This window comes from Gymnoscopelus microlampas, assembly GCF_963454915.1.
Source record: "Gymnoscopelus microlampas genome assembly, chromosome: 16".
Classification (NCBI taxonomy): Eukaryota; Metazoa; Chordata; class Actinopteri; order Myctophiformes; family Myctophidae; genus Gymnoscopelus; species Gymnoscopelus microlampas.
In genome coordinates, this window is record NC_139953.1 from 677834 (window position 1) to 700000 (window position 22167).

Sequence of the window (22167 nt, forward strand, 5' to 3'; positions counted from 1 at the left end):
TATCTATAGGTTTTTCAGTCCGTTATGAACCAAGCCTCTGTTTCGCTAACTACTGTAGATCACTGGTTCACAAAACATTTAGCAATAAAGTTTTTTTTTTGTCTCCTCGAAATGGAAACTAGTGAAAATAGTCGGTCTACAAGCTCACAACGCGTTGCTATCTGAAAAGTTGTGAGATTGTAGATCGGCTATTTTCACAAGAAAGTATGTCATACATAAAAAACAACTACTCTCAAAAGCATTTCATGTTATTGTCTACAAATTGCACGTCTGAATTAACAGGGTCATGTTTTGTAAAATGCAATTTAAATGTAATGAATGGGATTTGAACCAGGGACCTTCGGCACATGAGGCTCACACTCTACTGGTGGAGCTATTCAATACACAGCCTTAGACAGTGAGAAAGGAGAATCCAACAAAACAAAACAAAAGGGCGAATGAAGTACGTCATACATTGAAAATAACTACTTTCAAGGAAGCATTTCACGTTATCTTATCTATATATACAATTTGAATCCTGCGCCATGTCGGTTGTCAGTATGTATGTACGTTGTATGTGGCCAGTGTGACGTAATCTGACATCACGCCAGTGTGACGTAATCTCACGACAGTATGACATCACGCATGACATCACATCCTACCTATAAATTCTAGGATGCCGTCAGATCGCACCAGTTCGACGGCTTCCATAGTGGGTTTTGGTCATTGGAGAGGTGATGCACGTCACCTCTTTCTGAAGTGGGTACTTTCAAAGCCTGCCGTGGATTTAGGAGAGCACAAAACTCTCTCTCACACTGTGAGGTGCCTGTAAGGTGGCACTGCAAAGTGAACGACGCGTCACGCTAGACGTTCGGGCCGCATAGCGGCCCGAACTTCTAGTCTTTAACAATTGCACATGCATTCATTGATACAGTCATGTTGTGTGCAATGCAATTATAATGAAGTCTACATGAGGTGGGATTTGAACCGGCAACCCTGTGGTTTCAAGGCAGATGATTAAGCGATCAAGCTATTGGACCAACACACCTGGACCCGTGAAAAAGGTCCTGACACATTTATTTGACACAGTTTCACGCAAATTGCTCAGAAATCCTTGGTTTAAATGTTTTTCAAACTGCTCAATATATTTCGGAATGGAAACTAGTGAAAATAGTCGATCTACAAGCTCACAACGCGTTGCTATCTAAAAAGGTGTGAGATTGTAGATCGGCTATTTTCACAAGAAAGTATGTCATACATAAAAAACAACTACTCTCAAAAACATTTCATGTTATTGTCTAAAAATTGCACATGTCTGAATTAACAGGGTCATGTTTTGTACAATGCAATTTAAATGTAAACTGTAATGAATGAGATTTGAACCAGGGACCTTCAGCACATGAGGCTCACACTCTACTGGTGGAGCTATTCAATACACAGCCTTAGACAGTGAGAAAGGAGAATCCAACAAAACAAAACAAAAGGGCGAATGAAGTACGTCATACATTGAAAATAACTACTTTCAAGTATGCATTTTTCGTTATCTTCAACAATTGCACATGCATTCATTGATACAGTCATGTTGTGTGCAATGCAATTATAATGAAGTCTACATGATGTGGGATTCGAACCGGCAACCCTGTGGTTTCAAGGCAGATGATTAAGCGATCAAGCTATTGAACCAACACACCTGAACCTGTGAAAAAGGGCCTCACACATGTATTTGACACAGTTTCACGCAAATTGCTCAGAAATCCTTGGTTTAAATGTTTTTCAAACTGCTCAAAATTGCAGACAATCTAAGGGCGGTGCTTACTGGTCAAAGTGATAGATATGTTCCTCATGAGTCAAGGCACATGTGTAAGCAGGTTTAACGGCTGTCGGCCAAACGAGGCATGACTTTTGCCTGTTTAAAGTTTGCATTTTCAAAAAATTGCTATAGCGCCCCCTTTGACCAATTGGAGTAAGATTGGTTTCAGTGATACTTGGAATGACCCTCTACAATATTGCAAAGTGTCAAACAAATGTGAGTCTGCATGTATGTGTTCGGGGCAGATGAATAATTGTCATAAAACTGCAATTTTCATTGGCTTATAAAAGCTTAACGTTTTCACTTATGGAAAATCCGCTTGCTCACGTTTGTCGGCATTGGTCCAAAGTTCATGTGTAGACAGTTTCGTGCAGATTGCTCAAAGATCCCAGAAAGCTATGGACTTTTACTGCTTTTTACTGCTTTTCATAGAATTCGAAATGGTGGGAGATCTAAAGGTCAGAGGTCAAAAGTCAAACAGTGAAAGTTGTTAGGCATGAGGAGACGCATGTGTGCATCGAAGTTTCATGGCTGTGGGTCAAACAGGGCATGAGTTGTACCTGTTCAAAGTTGGCATATTTCAATTGAGTGCTACAGCGCCACCCTTTGGCCAATGGTTGTGAGTTTCGGGTTTTCGCCGTTTGGCATAGCCCTCTACCATATTGCCGAATTTCATAAAAAGTGACCACGCGGTTAGGCCAGAACTGGCAAAAACGGCGGAAGAATAATAATAATAGTGAAAGCCAAGGAATGCAATAATGCTTCGAAGCCTGATAGGCTCTCGAAACCTTAAAAATAGCTGCAAGCAGCAATGAGCGGTTTTGAGAATAGGAGAGAGAGAGAGAGAGAGAGAGAGAGAGAGAGAGAGAGAGAGAGAGAGAGAGAGAGAGAGAGAGAGTAGAAAGAGAGAGAGAGAGAGAGAGAGAGAGAGAGAGAGAGAGAGAGAGAGAGAGAGAGAGAGAGAGAGAGAGGGGGGGGGCAGACAAACAGACAGACAGACAGTGACAGAGTGAGAGAGAGGCAGACAGACAGACAGAAAGTGACTGAGTGAGAGAGAGGCAGTCAGTCAGACAGACAGACAGACAGACAGACAGACAGACAGACAGACAGACAGACAGACAGACAGACAGACAGACAGAGTGAGAGAGAGGTAGACAGACAGTGACAGAGTGAGAGAGAGACAGACAGACAGACAGACACAGAGAGAGGGAGGCAAAGAGACAGACAGACAGACAGACAGACAGACAGTGACAGAGTGAGAGAGAGGCAGACAGACAGACAGACAGACAGACAGGCTACCAGGAGTATGTTTGTAACAAAGTAAGAATTCCAAATAATGATCACCTCAATGCATTGTTGGGGACAGGGATCAAACCAGCGACCTATGGATTCACATGCTGCCTCTCTTCTTATTGAGCTAGAAATATTGCCTCCCTGATGGTGTCTGTTGATATCTATAGGTTTTTCAGTCCGTTATGAACCAAGCTTCTGTTTTGCTAACTACTCTAGATTACTGGTTGACAAATATTTAGCAATACAGTTTTGTTTTGTGTTCTTGGAATGGAAAGTAGTGAAAATAGTTGATCTACAAGCTGACAATGTGTTGCTATCTGAAAAGTTGTGAGATTGTAGATTGGCTATTTTCACAAGAAAGTATGTTGTACATAAAAAAACAACTAGTCTCAAAAAAGCATTTCATGTTATTGTTTAAAAGTTGCACATGTCTGAATTAACAGGGTCATGTTTTGTATAATGCAATTTAAATGTAAACTGTAATCAGTGGGATTTGAAACAGGGACCTTCGGCACATGAGGCTCACACTCTACTGGTGGAGCTATTGAATCCACAGCATCAGACAGTGAGAAAGGAGAATCCAACAAAACAAAACAAAAGGGCGAATGAAGTACATCATACATTGAAAAGAACTACTTTCAAGAATGCATTTCTCGTTATCTTTAACAATTGCACATGCATTCATTGATACAGTCATGCTGTGTGCAATGCAATTATAATGAAGTCTACATGAGGTGGGATTCGAACCGGCAACCCTGTGGTTTCAAGGCAGATGATTAAGCGATCAAGCTATTGAACCAACACACTTTTACCGGTGAAAAAGGGCCTCACACATTTATTTGACACAGTTTCATGCAAATTGCTCAGAAATCCTTGGTTTAAATGTTTTTGAAACCTCTCAATATATTTCGGAATGGAAACTAGTGAAAATAGTCGACCTACAAGCTCACAACACGTTGCTATCTGAAAAGTTGTGAGATTGTAGATCGGCTATTTTCACAAGAAAGTATGTCATACATAAAAAACAACTACTCTCAAAAAAGCATTTCATGTTATTGTTTAAAAATTGCACATGTCTGAATTAACAGGGTCATGTTTTGTACAATGCAATTTAAATGTAAACTGTAATCAGTGGGATTTGAACCAGGGACCTTCGGCACATGAGGCTCACACTCTACTGGTGGAGCTATTGAATCCACAGCATCAGATAGTGAGAAAGGAGAATCCAACAAAACAAAACAAAAGGGCGAATGAAGTACGTCATACATTGAAAATAACTACTTTCAAGTATGCATTTCTCGTCATCTTTAACAATTGCACATGCATTCATTGATACAGTCATGTTGTGTGCAATGCAATTATAATGAAGTCAACATGAGGTGGGATTCGAACCGGTAACTCTGTGGTTTCAAGGCAGATGATTAAGCCATCAAACTATTGAACCAATACACCTGAACCTGTGAATAAGGGCCTCACTGACACAGTTTCACGCAAATTGCTCAGAAATCCTGGATTTAAATGTTTTTCAAACTGCTCAAAATTGCAGACAATCTGAGGGCAGAGCTTACTGGTCAAAGTGATACATGTGTTCCTCATGAGTCAAGGCACATGTGTAAGCAGGTTTAACGGCTGTCGGCCAAACGAGGCATGACTTTTGCCTGTTTAAAGTTTGCATTTTCAAAAAATTGCTATAGCGCCCCCCTTTGACCAATTGGAGTAAGATTGGTTTCAGTGATACTTGGAATGACCCTCTACAATATTGCAAAGTGTCAAACAAATGTGAGTCTGCATGTATGTGTTAGGGGCAGATGAATAATTGTCATAAAACTGCAATTTTCATTGGCTTATAAAAGCTTAACGTTTTCACTTATGGAAAATCCGCTTGCTCACGTTTGTCGGCATTGGTCCAAAGTTCATGTGTAGACAGTTTCGTGCAGATTGCTCAAAGATCCCAGAAAGCTATGGACTTTTACTGCTTTTTACTGCTTTTCATAGAATTCGAAATGGTGGGAGATCTAAAGGTCAGAGGTCAAAAGTCAAACAGTGAAAGTTGTTAGGCATGAGGAGACGCATGTGTGCATCGAAGTTTCATGGCTGTGGGTCAAACAGGGCATGAGTTGTACCTGTTCAAAGTTGGCATATTTCAATTGAGTGCTACAGCGCCACCATTTGGCCAATCGTTGTGAGTTTCGGGTCTTCGCCGTTTGGCATAGCCCTCTACCATATTGCCGAGTTTCATAAAAAGTGACCAATCGGTTAGGCCAGAACTGGCAAAACCGGCGGAAGATCATGAAAGTGTAGAGATGTAATAAGGCTTCGAAGCCTGATAGGCTCTCGAAACCTTAATAATAATAATAGTGAAAGCCAAGGAATGCAATAAGGCTTCGAAGCCTGATAGGCTCTCGAAACCTTAATAATAGTGAAAGCCAAGGAATGCAATAAGGCTTCGAAGCCTGATAGGCTCTCGAAACCTTAAAAAGGAAATGTTAAAATATAGCTGCAAGCAGCAATGAGCGGTTTCGAGAATAATGGCAGACTGGCAGACTGTGACAGAGTGGCAGACTGGCAGACTGGCAGACTGTGACAGACTGTGGCAGACTGGCAGACTGGCAGACAGACAGACTGTGGCAGACTGGCAGACTGGCAGACAGACAGACAGACAGTGACAGAGTGGCAGACTGGCAGACTGTGACAGACTGGCAGACTGGCAGACTGTGACAGAGTGGCAGACAGACAAACAGACAGACTGTGACAGAGTGGCAGAGTGGCAGACTGGCAGACAGACAGACAGTGACAGAGTGGCAGACTGGCAGACAGACAGACTGTGGCAGACTGGCAGACTGGCAGACAGACAGACAGACAGTGACAGAGTTGCAGACTGGCAGACAGACAGACAGACTGTGACAGAGTGGCAGACTGGCAGACTGGCAGACAGACAGACAGTGACAGAGTGGCAGACTGGCAGACAGACAGACAGTGACAGAGTGGCAGACTGGCAGACAGACAGACTGTGACAGAGTGACAGAGTGACAGAGTGGCAGACTGGCAGACAGACAGTGACAGAGTGGCAGACTGGCAGACAGACAGACAGTGACAGAGTGGCAGACTGGCAGACAGACAGTGACAGAGTGGCAGAGAGAGAGAGAGAGAGAGAGAGAGAGAGAGAGAGAGAGAGAGAGAGAGAGAGGCAGTAAGAGAGAGAGCGAGAGAGAAGAAGTGAACATGCATTAATTAACAAAGTCATGATTTTTGTTCAGTAAATTATATTTGGACCGGTTAAATTGGGGTTTGAACCAGGGACCTATAGACTTGTGGGTAGACAGTGTAAAGGATAAGGATAATTCCAGGTCCGTTCATGAAAGTCCTTGCGGTCTTGTTTCCAATGAGGGCCTGTGAGCAATTAGGGGTTAAGAGTCTTGCTCAGGGACAAATTTCATTTCATCGACACATTTGCTGGCCTGGCCTGGAATCGTACCTGGGGCAACCAGGGCCTCTGGCTCCCTAGGTGGGCTCACTAACCACTCAGCTATGGCCACAGTACAGACTGAGCCATTGGATAGACAGAATTGGATTTCATATGTGGTAAGTTATCATACAGCATGGGTTGCTTATTATATACATACTAGTCTCGCGTAGCCAGACCCCACAGAAAATGAAAAACAGCGACCTCTGCTTTTCTGATATTCTGTGGAGTCTGGCAGGAGTATAATGTTAGACTAGAGCGCAGGGAAACACCGGTTTCATGTCTGCCTATAGCGCATCACTTCCGGTTGGTGCGACCATGTTTTCATTCCCACTAACAATATTTCTACACGGAACACTAACACCACTTCTCCCAGAGAACATGGATGGTTTTGGTTATAAGCCCACTTGTTTCTATGATGAAAGAGTAATTTAAAATGTGAATATCTTTCCGTGGTTTTGTCCGCTCCGAGGACGCTATTGTTAAATTAGTTTCGGCTAGTTTCGAGGGGGGGAGGGTGGATCATGGTGGATGGACACGTGAATCCCGCCCACTACATTTGATTGGGTAAAGCGCGGCCCACTTCCTGGTCTGAAGGCACGCCCACTTTTAGCCAATGCGCACTGGTTAGGACGAACCGCTCCGACAGATTCCACCGCAGGTCGGAATCTGTTCTTGAGAGATTATATACATACAAGCTCATAACGCGTCACATTGTAGATCGGCTGTATGTGGTTACTGTAGGTGTTGTATTAATAATTACATCTGAGATCTGAACCGGCGATCCTCTGGTATCAAGGCAGATGATTAAGCCATTGGGCCAACAGACCCGAACTGATGAAAAGGGAGTTCACACACATGACACACTTCCACGCAAATTGCTCAGAAATACTGGATTTAAATGTTTTTCAAACTGCTCAAAATTGCAGACAATCTAAGGGCGGAGTTTACTGGTTAACAATTGCACATGCATTCATTGATACAGTCATGTTGTGTGCAATGCAATTATAATGAATTCTACATGACGTGGGATTCGAACCAGGAACCCTGTGGTTTCAAGGCAGATGATTAAGCCATTGGGCCAACAGACCTGTACTAGTGAAAAGGGAGTTCACACACACATGACACACTTTCACGCAAATTGCTCAGAAATCCTTGGTTTAAATGTTTTTCAAACTGCTCAATATATTTCGGAATGGAAACTAGTGGAAAATAGTCGATCTACAAGCTCACAACGCGTTGCTATCTAAAAAGGTGTGAGATTGTAGATCGGCTATTTTCACAAGAAAGTATGTCATACATAAAAAACAACTACTCTCAAAAGCATTTCGTGTTATTGTCTAAACATTGCACATGTCTGAATTAACAGGGTCATGTTTTGTACAATGCAATTTAAATGTGAACTGTAATAAGTGGGATTCGAACCAGGGACCTTCGGCACATGAGACTCACACTCTACTGGTGGAGCTATCCAATACACAGCCTTCGACAGTGAAAAGGGAGAATCCAACAAAACAAAACAAAAGCGCGAATGAAGTACGTCATACATTGAAAATAACTACTTTCAAGTATGCATTTCTCGTCATCTTTAACAATTGCACATGTATTCATTGATATAGTCATGTTGTGTGCAATGCAATTATAATGAAGTCTACCTGAGGTGGGATTCGAACCAGCAACCCTGTGGTTTCAAGGCAGATGATTAAGCTATCAAGCTATTGAACCTACACACCTGAACTAGTGAAAAGGGAGTTCACACACATGACACACTTTCACGCAAATTGCTCAGAAATCCTGGATTTAAATGTTTTTCAAACTGCTCAAAATTGCAGACAATCTAAGGGCAGAGCTTACTGGTCAAAGTGATACATGTGTTCCTCATGAGTCAAGGCACATGTGTAAGCAGGTTTAACGGCTGTCGGCCAAACGAGGCATGACTTTTGCCTGTTTAAAGTTTGCATTTTCAAAAAATTGCTATAGCGCCCCCCTTTGACCAATTGGAGTAAGATTGGTTTCAGTGATACTTGGAATGACCTTCTACAATATTGCAAAGTGTCAAACAAATGCGAGTCTGCATGTATGTTTTAGGGGCAGATGAATAATTGTCATAAAACTGCAATTTTCATTGGCTTATAAAAGCTTAACGTTTTCACTTATGGAAAATCCGCTTGCTCACGTCTGTCGGCATTGGTCCAAAGTTCATGTGTATACAGTTTCGTACAGATTGCTCAATCTGTACGAAGGAAGAGTCTTTTTTACTGCTTTTCATAGAATTCGAAATGGTGGGAGATCTAAAGGTCAGAGGTCAAAAGTCAGAGTGTGAAAGTTGTTAGGCATGAGGAGACGCATGTGTGCATCGAAGTTTCATGGCTGTGGGTCAAACAGGGCATGAGTTGTACCTGTTCAAAGTTGGCATATTTCAATTGAGTGCTACAGCGCCACCCTTTGGCCAATGTTTGTGAGTTTCGGGTTTTCGCCGTTTGGCATAGCCCTCTACCATATTGCCGAATTTCATAAAAAGTGACCACGCGGTTAGGCCAGAACTGGCAAAACCGGCGGAAGAATAATGAACTCTTACAGATGTAATAGGGTTCGAAGCCTGATAGGCTCTCGAAACCTAATAATAGTGAAAGCCAAGGAACCCAATAAGGCTTCGAAGCCTGATAGGCTCTCGAAACCTTAATAATAGTGAAAGCCAAGGAACCCAATAAGGCTTCGAAGCCTGATAGGCTCTCGAAACCTTAATAATAATAGTGAAAGTGTAGAGATGTAATAGCTTTCGAAGCCTGATGGCTCTCGAAACCTAATTCATTGATACAGTCATGTTGTGTGCAATGCAATTGAGTTGAGGTCTGCATGAGGTGAGATTTGAACCGGCGACCCTCTGGTATCAAGGCAGATGATTAAGCCATTGGGCCAACAGACCCGAACTGATGAAAAGGGAGTTCACACACATGACACACTTTCACGCAAATTGCTCAGAAATAGTGGATTTAAATGTTTTTCAAACTGCTCAAAATTGCAGACAATCTAAGGGCGGAGTTTACTGGTTAACAATTGCACATGTATTCATTGATACAGTCATGTTGTGTGCAATGCAATTATAATGAATTCTACATGACGTGGGATTCGAACCAGGAACCCTGTGGTTTCAAGGCAGATGATTAAGCCATTGGGCCAACAGACCTGTACTAGTGAAAAGGGAGTTTACACACATGACACACTTTCACGCAAATTGCTCAGAAATCCTTGGTTTAAATGTTTTTCAAACTGCTCAATATATTTCGGAATGGAAACTAGTGGAAAATAGTCGATCTACAAGCTCACAACGCGTTGCTATCTAAAAAGGTGTGAGATTGTAGATCGGCTATTTTCACAAGAAAGTATGTCATACATAAAAAACAACTACTCTCAAAAGCATTTCGTGTTATTGTCTAAACATTGCACATGTCTGAATTAACAGGGTCATGTTTTGTACAATGCAATTTAAATGTGAACTGTAATAAGTGGGATTCGAACCGGGGACCTTTGGCACATGAGACTCACACTCTACTGGTGGAGCTATCCAATACACAGCCTTAGACAGTGAAAAGGGAGAATCCAACAAAACAAAACAAAAGCGCGAATGAAGTACGTCATACATTGAAAATAACTACTTTCAAGTATTCATTTCTCGTCATCTTTAACAATTGCACATGTATTCATTGATATAGTCATGTTGTGTGCAATGCAATTATAATTAAGTCTACCTGAGGTGGGATTCGAACCGGCTACCCTATGGTTTCAAGGCAGATGATTAAGCGATCAAGCTATTGAACCAACACACCTGAACCTGTGAAAAAGGGCCTCAAACATGTATTTGACACAGTTTCATGCAAATTGCTCAGAAATCCTGGATTTAAATGTTTTTCAAACTGCTCAAAATTGCAGACAATCTAAGGGCAGAGCTTACTGGTCAAAGTGATACATGTGTTCCTCATGAGTCAAGGCACATGTGTAAGCAGGTTTAACGGCTGTCGGCCAAACGAGGCATGACTTTTGCCTGTTTAAAGTTTGCATTTTCAAAAAATTGCTATAGCGCCCCCCTTTGACCAATTGTAGTAAGATTGGTTTCAGTGATACTTGGAAGGACCCTCTACAATATTGCAAAGTGTCAAACAAATGTGAGTCTGCATGTATGTGTTAGGGGCAGATGAATAATTTAAAAAAAGCTGCAATTTTCATTGGCTTATAAAAGCTTAACGTTTTCACTTATGGAAAATCCGCTAAGTTACGTTTGTCGGCATTGGTCCAAAGTTCATGTGTATACAGTTTCGTACAGATTGCTCATAAATCCCAGGAGAAGTGATTTTTTTACTGCTTTTTACTGCTTTTCATAGAATTCGAAATGGTGGGAGATCTAAAGGTCAGAGGTCAAAAGTCAAACAGCGAAAGTTGTTAGGCATGAGGAGACGCATGTGTGTATCGAAGTTTCATGGCTGTAGGTCGAACAGGGCATGAGCTGTACCTGTTCAAAGTTGGCATGTTCAATTGAGTGCTACAGCGCCACCCTTTGGCCAATGGTTGTGAGTTTCGGGTTTTCGCCGTTTGGCATAGCCCTCTACCATATTGCCGAATTTCATAAGAAGTGACCAGGCGGTTAGGCCAGAACTGGCAAAAACGGCGGAAGAATAATAATAATAATAATAGTGAAAGTGTAGAGATGTAATAGGGTTCGAAGCCTTACAGGCTCTCGAAACCTAAAAATAGCAGATGTACAAGCTCGCAGCAGGGCATGAAGTGACACGCTGTGAGGTTGAATATATCTGCTATTTTTGAGAACCACTGTTCTAAACCAATGTTCTAAATCCTAATTTTCTAAAAAACAAACAAACACACATACATACAGTATATAGCTAAAATGACACAGATGCTTTCCAGGTTTTAAAGGGTTCAAAAGTTTGAGAACCAGCGCTGTAACAAACCATGTCTGATACACAACAAAGATGAACGCATCAATTTCACTGCTGCATGGCTGCCAAGTTGTGTCTGCTACAGCAGTGCTTCTCTAACTTTCTCATGTAAAGGACCCTGAAATTGATACATATTAGCCTGGGGACCCCTATTTGAAAAGATATGCCAGGAACCCCTAAATATAGAATATTTCTACGGTGTGGTTAATTTCAAGAACCCCACTTTGATAGGCATTAGACAGTCAGACAGACAGACCAGTAAATAACTCCCACTGCCTGCATGAAATCAGTTTATTACAAATAATATGGTGATGTACACTGTAAATGACAGAGAAAAGTTCACTTCCATCCATGAATAGTAACCCTGGAAGGATATGATTGTATTAAAAAAAAAAAACTAACAACCAACAGTGAGGTTGCTTACATTGCAACAAAAATCAAGTCAAACACCAATCACCTCTAGCAGCAGCAGTTACATCATCACGCGTAAGCCAATCAGATGTCCGTTCTGGGGTAGGCGATTGAATCATACACAGTTACATTCCCGTTGGTTGTAGAAAATACAATGACACCTTAAATGAAAATAAATAATATAAATAAATGAATAAATAAATAAATAAATAAATAAATAATTAAAAAACTGCAAACATATTGACAAGGTTTCCCTCAAATGAAGAAAGAAAAAAAGTGCACATTCGGTGACTGAACATCAACTGTGAGATGAATAACACATACACACACATACGATTTTAGGACATAACCGTTGGATGGACAGAAGCTGAAGCCTAATTTGTACTTGAAAAAAAAAATGTTTGACTAAGTATGAATTAGGCCTTACTCTGATGAAGTTTAAAGGTTACAACTTTAGACCGGGAAGGGTGTGGGTGGGTTCAAATCCTTTGCTTGGGAAAAGAGACGCATACATTTTGTCTCAACGTGTGAGAGCAATCTTAAGAGTAGATTGTACTTCGTCTCATGTAATAATTGCATTCATTCTGTTTTCAGAAGGCTTTGAGTTAGTTTTCACTTTAACAGACATGTTGACATTCTCGACTCGCAACAATCAACATCAAACCTACAATCAGACGCATGAGGAAAAAAAGAAAGAGAAATGACATGTTATGATTCATATTTCCTCTGATCATATCTTCAGTGTTCTGTTCAAACAGATTATCAAAGCACAAATCAAACACGTCATCAAGAATATTATTATTTTTACACAATCCACTAACTGTACTACTGCAGAGCGAGTAAATAGTTGCAACTTCAGTTTCATATTTCAGCCTAAATGTTACTGAGGATCTTGTGCGATATGGAAGCGGTTGTAGTGTTTATTTTTTACATTTTTTGTTCAGTGCCATGGCTATATAAATGATAGCGTCATAATTAATAATAGCATCATAATCACATGGCTACATTTACATTATGCTACAAAATCCCATTCATATTCAACTCAAGTATCCAGTTCCTGTTATGTTTTTTTATATCAACAACTGGATTAATATGTTATCATATGTAACGTTGACCCCTGACCCCGGAAAGATTTATGCCTGGTTCATATTTTATCGTATGATGGTGTCGCGCAAATAGCAGATCTACAAGTTACGAGGCGTTCCTGCAGCTATTGCCTGACTTTCTCAACGAGCAAGTAAACGACTAAGTTACCACGGGAACCGGCATCTTTCTGTTGCCATGACTACTGTACAGCAGGAAGCAGAGATTGACACAAAGCCACAGGAAACGCAGCGGCAGCTTATTCAAGATGGAATAAGACTGTAAGCACATTATGAATGATTATTCTGATACTGTATGTCTGTATGTAAACATAGCGCCCATCACCTCACTGTAAGATAGCTACAAATAGAGTTGCTACATTATTATATCATATTGCTGTCAGGCAGAAACCTTGTATCTTCATATTTGAACTTTAGATTTGTTTTATCTTTTATTAATGCCCTACTTCGTAATACAAGATTGTTGCACAAAAGTAGCAAAAATAGCCCCCCAAGCTCACCAAGTGTCGCGTTGTCAGCTTGTGTTCGGCATTTTTTGCTATTTTTGATTTTTTTTTTTGAAAAAGTGATTACGTGTCTGCGAGCGTGTGTTTTATAAATATTGAACCAATGAAAAGTATTAACGAGAGCTTGTGGCTAAATAATAACTACATTGGATCCATTGGAACACAGGTTCCTTGTTCTATTTCCTGAAAAGTTACGTTAAGACCTACTAAGGTTTCCACCAGACAGCGACGATATACATTATTATGATAAAACACCATCAGATACAGGGATGAGCTGTTGTATTCTATTGAGCCCATTAAGACCAGGAAAGCATCGGTGTCATTTTAAGATTTCTTTGCCGCGCTATGAGCTTGTAGATCTGCTATTTTTGAAAAATCGTGAACATTTTTGCAAATCTTTGAATATATATTTTTTAAAGCAAACGTTTTGTAAAACATTTTGTTCCTGGGACCCGCAGAGGCAAAGGTTTGAGTTACAAATGTTCGCTTTAAAAAAATATATATATTCAAAAATTTGCACAGATTCTCAAAAAAAAAAAAAAAAGCAGATCTACAAGCTATGCCAAAGAAATAGCTAAATAGAATAGAAATCTAAAATGACACAGATTTTAACGGATTAGTGACGTTTAGGGTAGGACTATCGTCGCTACCCTCATCATGATGTCCTTGCAGAGCAGAGTGCTGTGTGGTTTAGGCCATATGTTGGCCTCCGTTGGGTCCTCGGGGGGATCTCTTGGCGTGTTCGTTGGCGTTGGAAGGACTGCCGCGGGCCCCTGTGGCCCCGGGGGGGCGGCTGCTCCCTGGCTGTTTCTTCTCCTTGGAGGAGGGCCGAGGCTGGGGCTCCACGATGGTGTTTATGACTGCAGAGAGGAGCATTCAAATATCAATACACTCAGTGGTGGAGGAAGTACTCAGATATTTTACTTAAGTAAAAGTAGCAATACCACAATATAAAAATACTCTGTTACAAGTTAAAGGTCTGTGTTCAGAATGTTACTTGACTAAACGTACAAAAGTATTGGCATCAAAATATACTTTAAGTACCAAAAGTAAGAGTACTAAACTGTTTAACGCGTCGTATTGTGGCGCGTTGTGAGCTTGTAGATCGCCTATTTTCAAATAGCCTATGTATAAAACAGGGCTAAAGGGGTTAATGAATGTTTTAATCATTTTTATCTGCAAAGTAACCAGTCACTAAAGTTTTCAAATAATTGTAGCGGAGTAAAAATACAATATTTGTCTCTGAGATGTAGTGGAGTAAAAGTAAACGTACTGAAAACTGGAAATACTCCAGTAAAGTGAAAATACCTCAAAGTTTTACTTAAGTACAGCATTTGAGTAAATGTACTCAGTTACTTTACACCACTGACTACACTCAATTATTACATGATCACGTGATCGCAATTTATTGGAGATAAATTCACAAATTATGTTTTGCATAATCGTCATAATCATCATTTCCATGTTGAAAATGTTCAAATATGTTCAAACATTCAAAACGCGTGACGATGTGATGCGTTTTGAGCTTGTAGATAGTCTATTTCCACTATTTTTTGGGGTAATAGTTATTTGTCATATCTGCCCTGTACACCTTTTGTTTACGAAGCCAAACAGAAATGTTCAACGACAGGAACACAATCAAATTGTTAATCTTAATTATTTGAGTGACAATTAATCGTCAAGTAAAATGACATAATGGTGACTGCCCTCCACTCTACAACTGGGATTCCACCATTCTGTTTACTCACTCTGTGTCTCCTTGGAGGGGTGTGGACAGTTCAAAAACCTGCCAACCAATGACATCACGGATGGGATTCCAAGCCAATGAAAAACTACAGCCATTCTCTTTCTCAAAAGGTTAGCATGCTGAAATGGAAGCCATTGTTCTGGCATCTATAATAAAACAATCATTTAAGAAGGCAGGTTTCCTCCTCTGAGACACAGAGTAGACAGAGCATTAGTGAGGACCAATTATACCAAGATAAGGTTGAACATGGGTGAAGCGCTCTTTAAACAAAATGCTATTAAAATGTGTCAAGTTTCTAATTGTGGTTGTTGAGAAGCAGGCTGACTCTATTGAACTCTACTGAATTCTATTGAACTTTACTGTATATAATCTATTGAATTCTATTGAATTTTATTGAACTATATTGGATTATTTTGAACTCTATTGAATTGTATTCACCTTCCAGCTGCCTCTGGACTCGTCTCAGCTCTTTGAGAATGGAGCTGATTTCCTGTTGGACGACACAAGACAATTGCATTAAAAAGACTTTGATAAAGTGACAAAGTGACATAAACAGACACAATGCCATCACTTCAGTCCGACCTTATTGGAGGTCTTCAGAATGGGGACTTCATTCTCCGTGTTAATTTTGGCTTCAATCTCCTCCCAGACCTCCATCTTGTTATGGAACAAAACCCTGAACGGACACATAACAGTCAACGCAAATTAGAGTACAAGTACTCTATTACATCTAGCAGCAGTGCAGGAGTAGTGCCTCGCTCAACTACAGTTTGATAGCAGGGATTAAACATGGGACAGTCACTCTAAAGGTGAGGAAACAGCCAGCACACAATGAATGTCCTTTTCACATGGTTTTATTTGCCTCTCACGGACAGAAACAACGGACGCATACAAACCAAACATGTCTTCCTCAGCGTTGATCACTTTTATGATAATTATTATTGAGCCGACACCTTAATGCCTTTTACTTAATCTGGAGTGTTGTGGGCATCATTTCTCAGTCACTCTAACCCTCAGTTCAAAAAACATGACCCGTTCTTGTTATAGTTGCCATAAAAATAGGAAAAAAGTATATAAGGCTCACGTAAGTGGTTAAGGATATTGAGAGAAGTTGAGACAGTGTACCCGTGGTCACGTCCTACTTGCTGTTGTGAAGACTTACTTCATTTTGTCAGCCAGTTGTTCAGTGTTCTCCCTGATAGCTTGGGACAGCTGTGACACCGGGTTCAACATCAGGTTATCCAGAATCACCTGGAGGGAGGGGTTAGACGAGAAACGTATCAAACCAACCCACAGTGCCACACATTACATTCACACTCTGTTCAGATGGATACAGTGCAGTGGACTGTATTGTTCTAACAAGCATAGCATAGGAAGAGGAATGCTTGTTTTTTCTCAACTTAACATCCTGCATACGTGCTACAACAAAATGCATGGCTTTTGAAAATCGCTCGACAACAAAGCAGGCACGCCGACAGCAAGGCTTTTGGTGATATCACATGAAAATAAACAAGCAATTCCTTCCCTCCGTCTCAGCCAGTTACATGACGGCCATCCTGGGTTAAACATGTTCTACAGCAGGACAAAGAGCAGGCACTACTGTCTGTCTGACTGTACGCCCAACACTTCCTGTTGAACCATGGACCTCTGCTACACGTCATCACTACCAGGACGTAATATGGTGACGAGTTGGTCAAAATCTGACCACGCGTTAGATGTTTGACACGACGGGCTTCCCTGCCGCGCTGCTTTTCACCATTCCCGGTAGTTCCACTTCACATGACTGACAATGAAATGTGGAGTTGCGTACACACATTCTGGTAATCAGAAGGTCACCGGTTCGCTGCCATTGTCTACCTTTTCGACGTGTCTCTGAGCAAGGCACCTAACCCCTAACAGCTCGCCCTGAGCACTCATCACGACCACCTGAGCAGCCATCAGCTGGGTGAAGCCGAAACAGAATTTTCGCCCATGGGAATTAGCAACGGTCTCCATTCCCTCCTCTCCCAGCTCATAATAGGTTGGCAGGTGCACCATCATAAGGAGACTTAAGCTCCACGAGGAATGGCCGAGCAAGGCGCTAGCTGAGTGAGTGCCTGTGCCGAGCGGTGCGATGTCCACATCTGACGACATGTTTGGAATCGTACATAATGTTATCATGAATAATTTCGTCGTCGTCAACATGGTCGGGAAGCCTGTTGCGTCACAGGTCTGACGCTTGGTCAAGACTTTGGCCGACTCATTACTGCGGTACAACCCGGGTGTGAGAATGTGTTGAATTCTGTAGTTCCCAGCAGACCAAAACTAACTGCACCTCGAGTTCACATCACTTTATTTGACTGTGTGTCGCTGCATATGCCAAACCACACAGTCACAGACTGTGGACTGAATAAATAAGGGGCTAAGACAGTGACCTCTTCTCGGTTCCAGGGGCGTCGGGGCATAGACCCGGGCTCTGGTTCGTTCATGTTTGGGTCCAGAACAGCGGTGGTACCGGGTGGAACCTTCTGGTAGTTTAAGCTGGCCTCAGGAATACGCTGGACCAGCTGCAAAGAGAATAGAGTGAAAACACGCTCCGCCATGTTGTGTGTGTGTATGTGTGTGAGGTGAGGCTGTAAGGACCACCACCACCCACACAGACAGAGGGGGTTATTCATAAAAATAATAAAAACCCAACAACAGCTTTTATCACACTATATCTGCAGCTTAAATCATTAAAACCGGGAAAGCATCTGTGTCATTTTATATTTTATTTTATACTTTGGCTATTCAAAAATAGCAGATACAATCTCATAGCGCGATCTGCTATTTTCTGAAAAATCATGAAAATGTGTGCAAATCTTTGAACATACAGTATATATTTTAAAGCAATTTTTTTTGTCAAATCCTTGTTTTTAGGGATCCCTGGCATGAAATATTTTTAGATGGGGTCGGCGGCCAAATACATATAATTTTGGGGGTCCTTGACATGAAAAAGTTTGAGAACTACTGATATAGCAACATACGTTTTGAGACATTTGTAGAATCGACCTCGGATCAAAATGGGTTAATCACATGATTTGTTGATGTCACTGAAGGTGTCATGTTACCGTGGGACTTTTCTAAGCAGGTATGTCGTTGTAAAACATAGGGATGCACGGTTAATCTGTCATCATATCGGTATCAGCAATATCAGCATTAAAAATGCAATATTGATATAAAAATAATATTATTTTTGTTTGAACGTGAAAGACATGACCTTTGACACAATTTAAATGTCTCAATAGAAGAGCAGGGAGACCAAATACAACCACCCCGATTGTATGAGTTATACACAATTACATTTTATTCATTAAAACAAAAGGTTTCATAAAAAGTGAAGTAAACCCCCCCCCCAAAAAAAACCCCCACCATATTTACATAGTTTGAACTACAATGTGCCTCAGTAGGCCTAATAAGTCAGGTAATAACAAAGCACTGTTTATTAGAAGTCTGCATCTGCACCCACAATCACAGTTACTGTATTGCAGGTTGAAGGTAAACCTTACTGGAAACTTGGATTGCGGTACCGGTAGATTTGCCCATGCAAATAATCTGTAATCGGATATCGGCCAAAATTTCAATATTGTGCATCCCTAGTGAATAAGCATTAATGAATAGGTATTTAAGGCCCTTATTTTGTGTTAATACAACAATATAACTGTTAATAATAGCATTATAAGTATGTTTATTGTTAAATGATCAGCCATTTATGACCACTTATTGGAAACATTGGTTGATAGACTGATTATTAACATTAAAATATACTTTAACCCTAACCCTATGCATTTATTAGTGGTTAACTATGCAACAGTTTTTTTTTTTTTTTTGCAGCTGCCTGGTAGAAAGTGGAAATAATGCCTGGGTAAGGTGAATAAATCCTTTATTATGTACAGTTAACTATGCTTTTTGCATCTAACGGGTCTAAAGTGAGAACAATGATTCGTTAAAGGAATACTTCACCCAAACAGTGACTTATTTTCTATCAGCTACACACCCCATGAAGCCTTGATTTCATGGAGATTGTTTAGTTTTTGTCGCATTCCTGAGCCAATAACTCACTGTGGTAGGAGACCAATGCAACACTCTATAGAATAATAATATAAACTCAAGTCTCACAGTGTAATCACTGAGCCTACTGATGATCCAGGTTCAAAGACAATGTTTTAAATATAGTGTTGCTCTCGTTAAGATTGGTCTCCTAGTAACTCTAATTAGTCAAATATTGGATTATTCGCTCAGGAATGTGACAAAAACAAAAACAAATCTCCATGTATTTATGCACTAAAACTGTATGAATAACCCCCAATGACACAGGTTATTGTGTGTTGACCCCGGGCACATGCACCCATCAGCATGCAGTAAGTGCAGAACAGGTGTGTATATGCAGTGAGTTTTAGTGGTGCTGGGATCCAAGCTGGTTAGATGATAGATCGACGTGACAGTTTCCATTAACTGTAACGTTACCGACAAAAAACGGCTGATGGGATACAGAACCTGACCAATCAAACATGACGAAGGCAAATCCAAAATCCAACACCAGATGAGGGGGAGGAGTGTTAGGATCAGTGATGGGGGCGGGGGGGGGGGGGGGGGGGGGGGGGGCAGTGAGGGAAGGAAACACATTGGGGGAGGTGGACGAACATTTTCAAACACGTACATTTTCAAACGCCAGTGAGGCTTAAAAAAGTCAAAAGTCAGCTCACAACACGTTGTGAGCTTGTAGATGGACTGTTTTCGCTATTAATCTCATAAGTATATACATGTACTGTAGGGCTCAAGTGGTCAACACACACACAAGACTGTGTATGTGTGTATGTGTGCATGCACGTTTGGGGGGTTTCATCTTGTGTTAAGGCCAGTCACCACCAATGCTTCGCAACGCAACGAGTTGCAATGTGCAACCAGTTCCAGCAGTTGCAACTTGTTGCATCGCAAGTCATTGGTGTGGACTGGGCTTAACAAAATACTTCACCCAAGAAATTACTTTATTTCTATCGTTGTCTTACCCTGCGATGTCTTTAATTAACACACAGAGATGTTTCATTTGTAAACCATTCCTCAACGGTGAATGAAGAATCCAAAAACTAAAAAGAAACTTGATGAATTCATCAACTCCAAAACACCACTCATATTGCAGTTCTGGTTGTATCCTATCCCTTTACGGCATTTATTTTCCCAAAATATAACCACAAAAGAAAAAAATAAACTTTGTTAACGAGCACTCATGTGCGTTTGAATGAGCTCCGGTTGAACTACACGGGCACACCCATGCACCTTTTGCACACATGCACGTGTTTGAACAGTGAATGAAAAAGTCTATTTCCATGAAGATTAAGCTAATTAAAAAGTCTGTTTTCATCAAGATTTTAGAAGTGTTTTTTACTGTAGTGTTATATGAATGTATAGAAGATATCTGGGACACACTAAGAGCAGTGTTTTGGAGTTTATGAAAGGATTTTTATATCGTTTTTTTTGTAGCTATTCTCCATCTCCGATTCACTTCAAGAAAGTTTTTCATTCCCCATTGGGGAATATTTTACGAATAAGAAAACAATAGAAATAAAGTAATTTAGTTTCCTTTAACCACTTAAACCTCAGCATCCGTATTGTGGGGAAAGCTTTCGCAGAAAATAGCAGATCGACAACCTCACAACGCGTCTGTGACGCGTTGTGAGCTTGTCGATCTGCTATTTTCTGCCCTAAATCAGTGGCATAATGGTTTGAAAGAGGTGCGTTTGATTCCACCAAGGTGTTTTTGGGAGCAGGAGACAGATGGAAGTGAGACAGAGACCTGTGATGGTGGAGACCTGGTGGGACAGAATGTAAATGCTCTCTGTACAGGAGGAGAGAGAGAGAGAGAGAGAGAGAGAGAGAGAGAGAGAGAGAGAGAGAGAGAGTCGCATGAGTGTCCAAGCATGGAGACCATGCAGCCAGAAGCATTTTAGATTTCACTTGTTCAACTAACCCAAACTTATAAACAACTCATAAACTTAACACATCAAATGTATTATCCAGTGCTACATACTAGTGCTAGGGCAATTACTTATAGGGCTGGGAAATTAACCGAAAATATATTGAAACCAATTTTTACATACAATAACCGACTTAATCTAGCTCATGTTAAATCCAATAACGGAGAAGCAATGTTGTATTTGTATGTATTATTTATTATATATCAACAAATCCACAACAAATAAATAAATAAATAATAATAAATATATATTTTATCTATTTTTATCGATTCATCTGATTAACCACTTATACTTCATTGTACATTATGGGGGCGTACAGAAATAGGGAAAATAGTGATCTGCAAGCTCACAACGCTTCGCGATGTAACACGTGAGCTTGTGGATCTGCTATGTTCTCTATAAACGTATTCTTTTCGCAATCAAGGCAAAAGTTTGAAATAATCATGATAATGATTTGAGGTTAATATCGTCCAAGCCCAAGTACTACAATTGGAAGACTATAGTGTGCAAAAGTCAGAGCTTTAACTAAGGTTTAATAAAAATGTCCAAACCGGTTAGCTTTTTCATTTAACACCGAACCAAACTGGTAATACTGACTTTGGCCACTTGGGTCGCATTTTTCTTCCAATAAATAAATAATGTTTCTTCCAAACAGTGTTTTCACGGTTTTCATCTCTTTTGTCGGCTTCAAAGCCATAATGTTGCCATATTGGCTCTGTTTTCATTTTCTTTTACGCTAAGTGAGTCGCTGCCATGTTTCCTCCACTGTTGCGATATTTTGCAAGAGAAATAAGAAACCAGGTCTATGAAAAAAAACCTACAGAAGCGACTATAAGCCACATGAGTACTTTAAACAAATACATTGGTTATTTGAAAATAGCGGCTATACAAATTGTTGATATTTTTTAAA

At 40.6% G+C, this 22167-nt stretch overlaps 1 protein-coding gene across 1 annotated transcript in view; it reads right to left on the reverse strand.

Annotated features, from left to right (window-relative positions):
• Positions 1–13964: 13964 nt before the first annotated feature.
• The window catches only part of cep170bb (centrosomal protein 170Bb), a 45573-nt gene continuing 37370 nt past the window's right edge, over positions 13965–22167 (reverse strand). Inside the window, exons 21-26 of the mRNA XM_084082784.1 lie at positions 21077–21118; positions 17679–17810; positions 16427–16515; positions 15847–15940; positions 15703–15754; positions 13965–14377 (exon numbers count right to left, since the gene is read on the reverse strand). Of these exons, the coding sequence (XP_083938910.1) occupies positions 14208–14377; positions 15703–15754; positions 15847–15940; positions 16427–16515; positions 17679–17810; positions 21077–21118 (579 nt within the window). The 3' untranslated portion in view covers positions 13965–14207. The remainder of the gene's footprint in view (positions 14378–15702; positions 15755–15846; positions 15941–16426; positions 16516–17678; positions 17811–21076; positions 21119–22167) is intronic.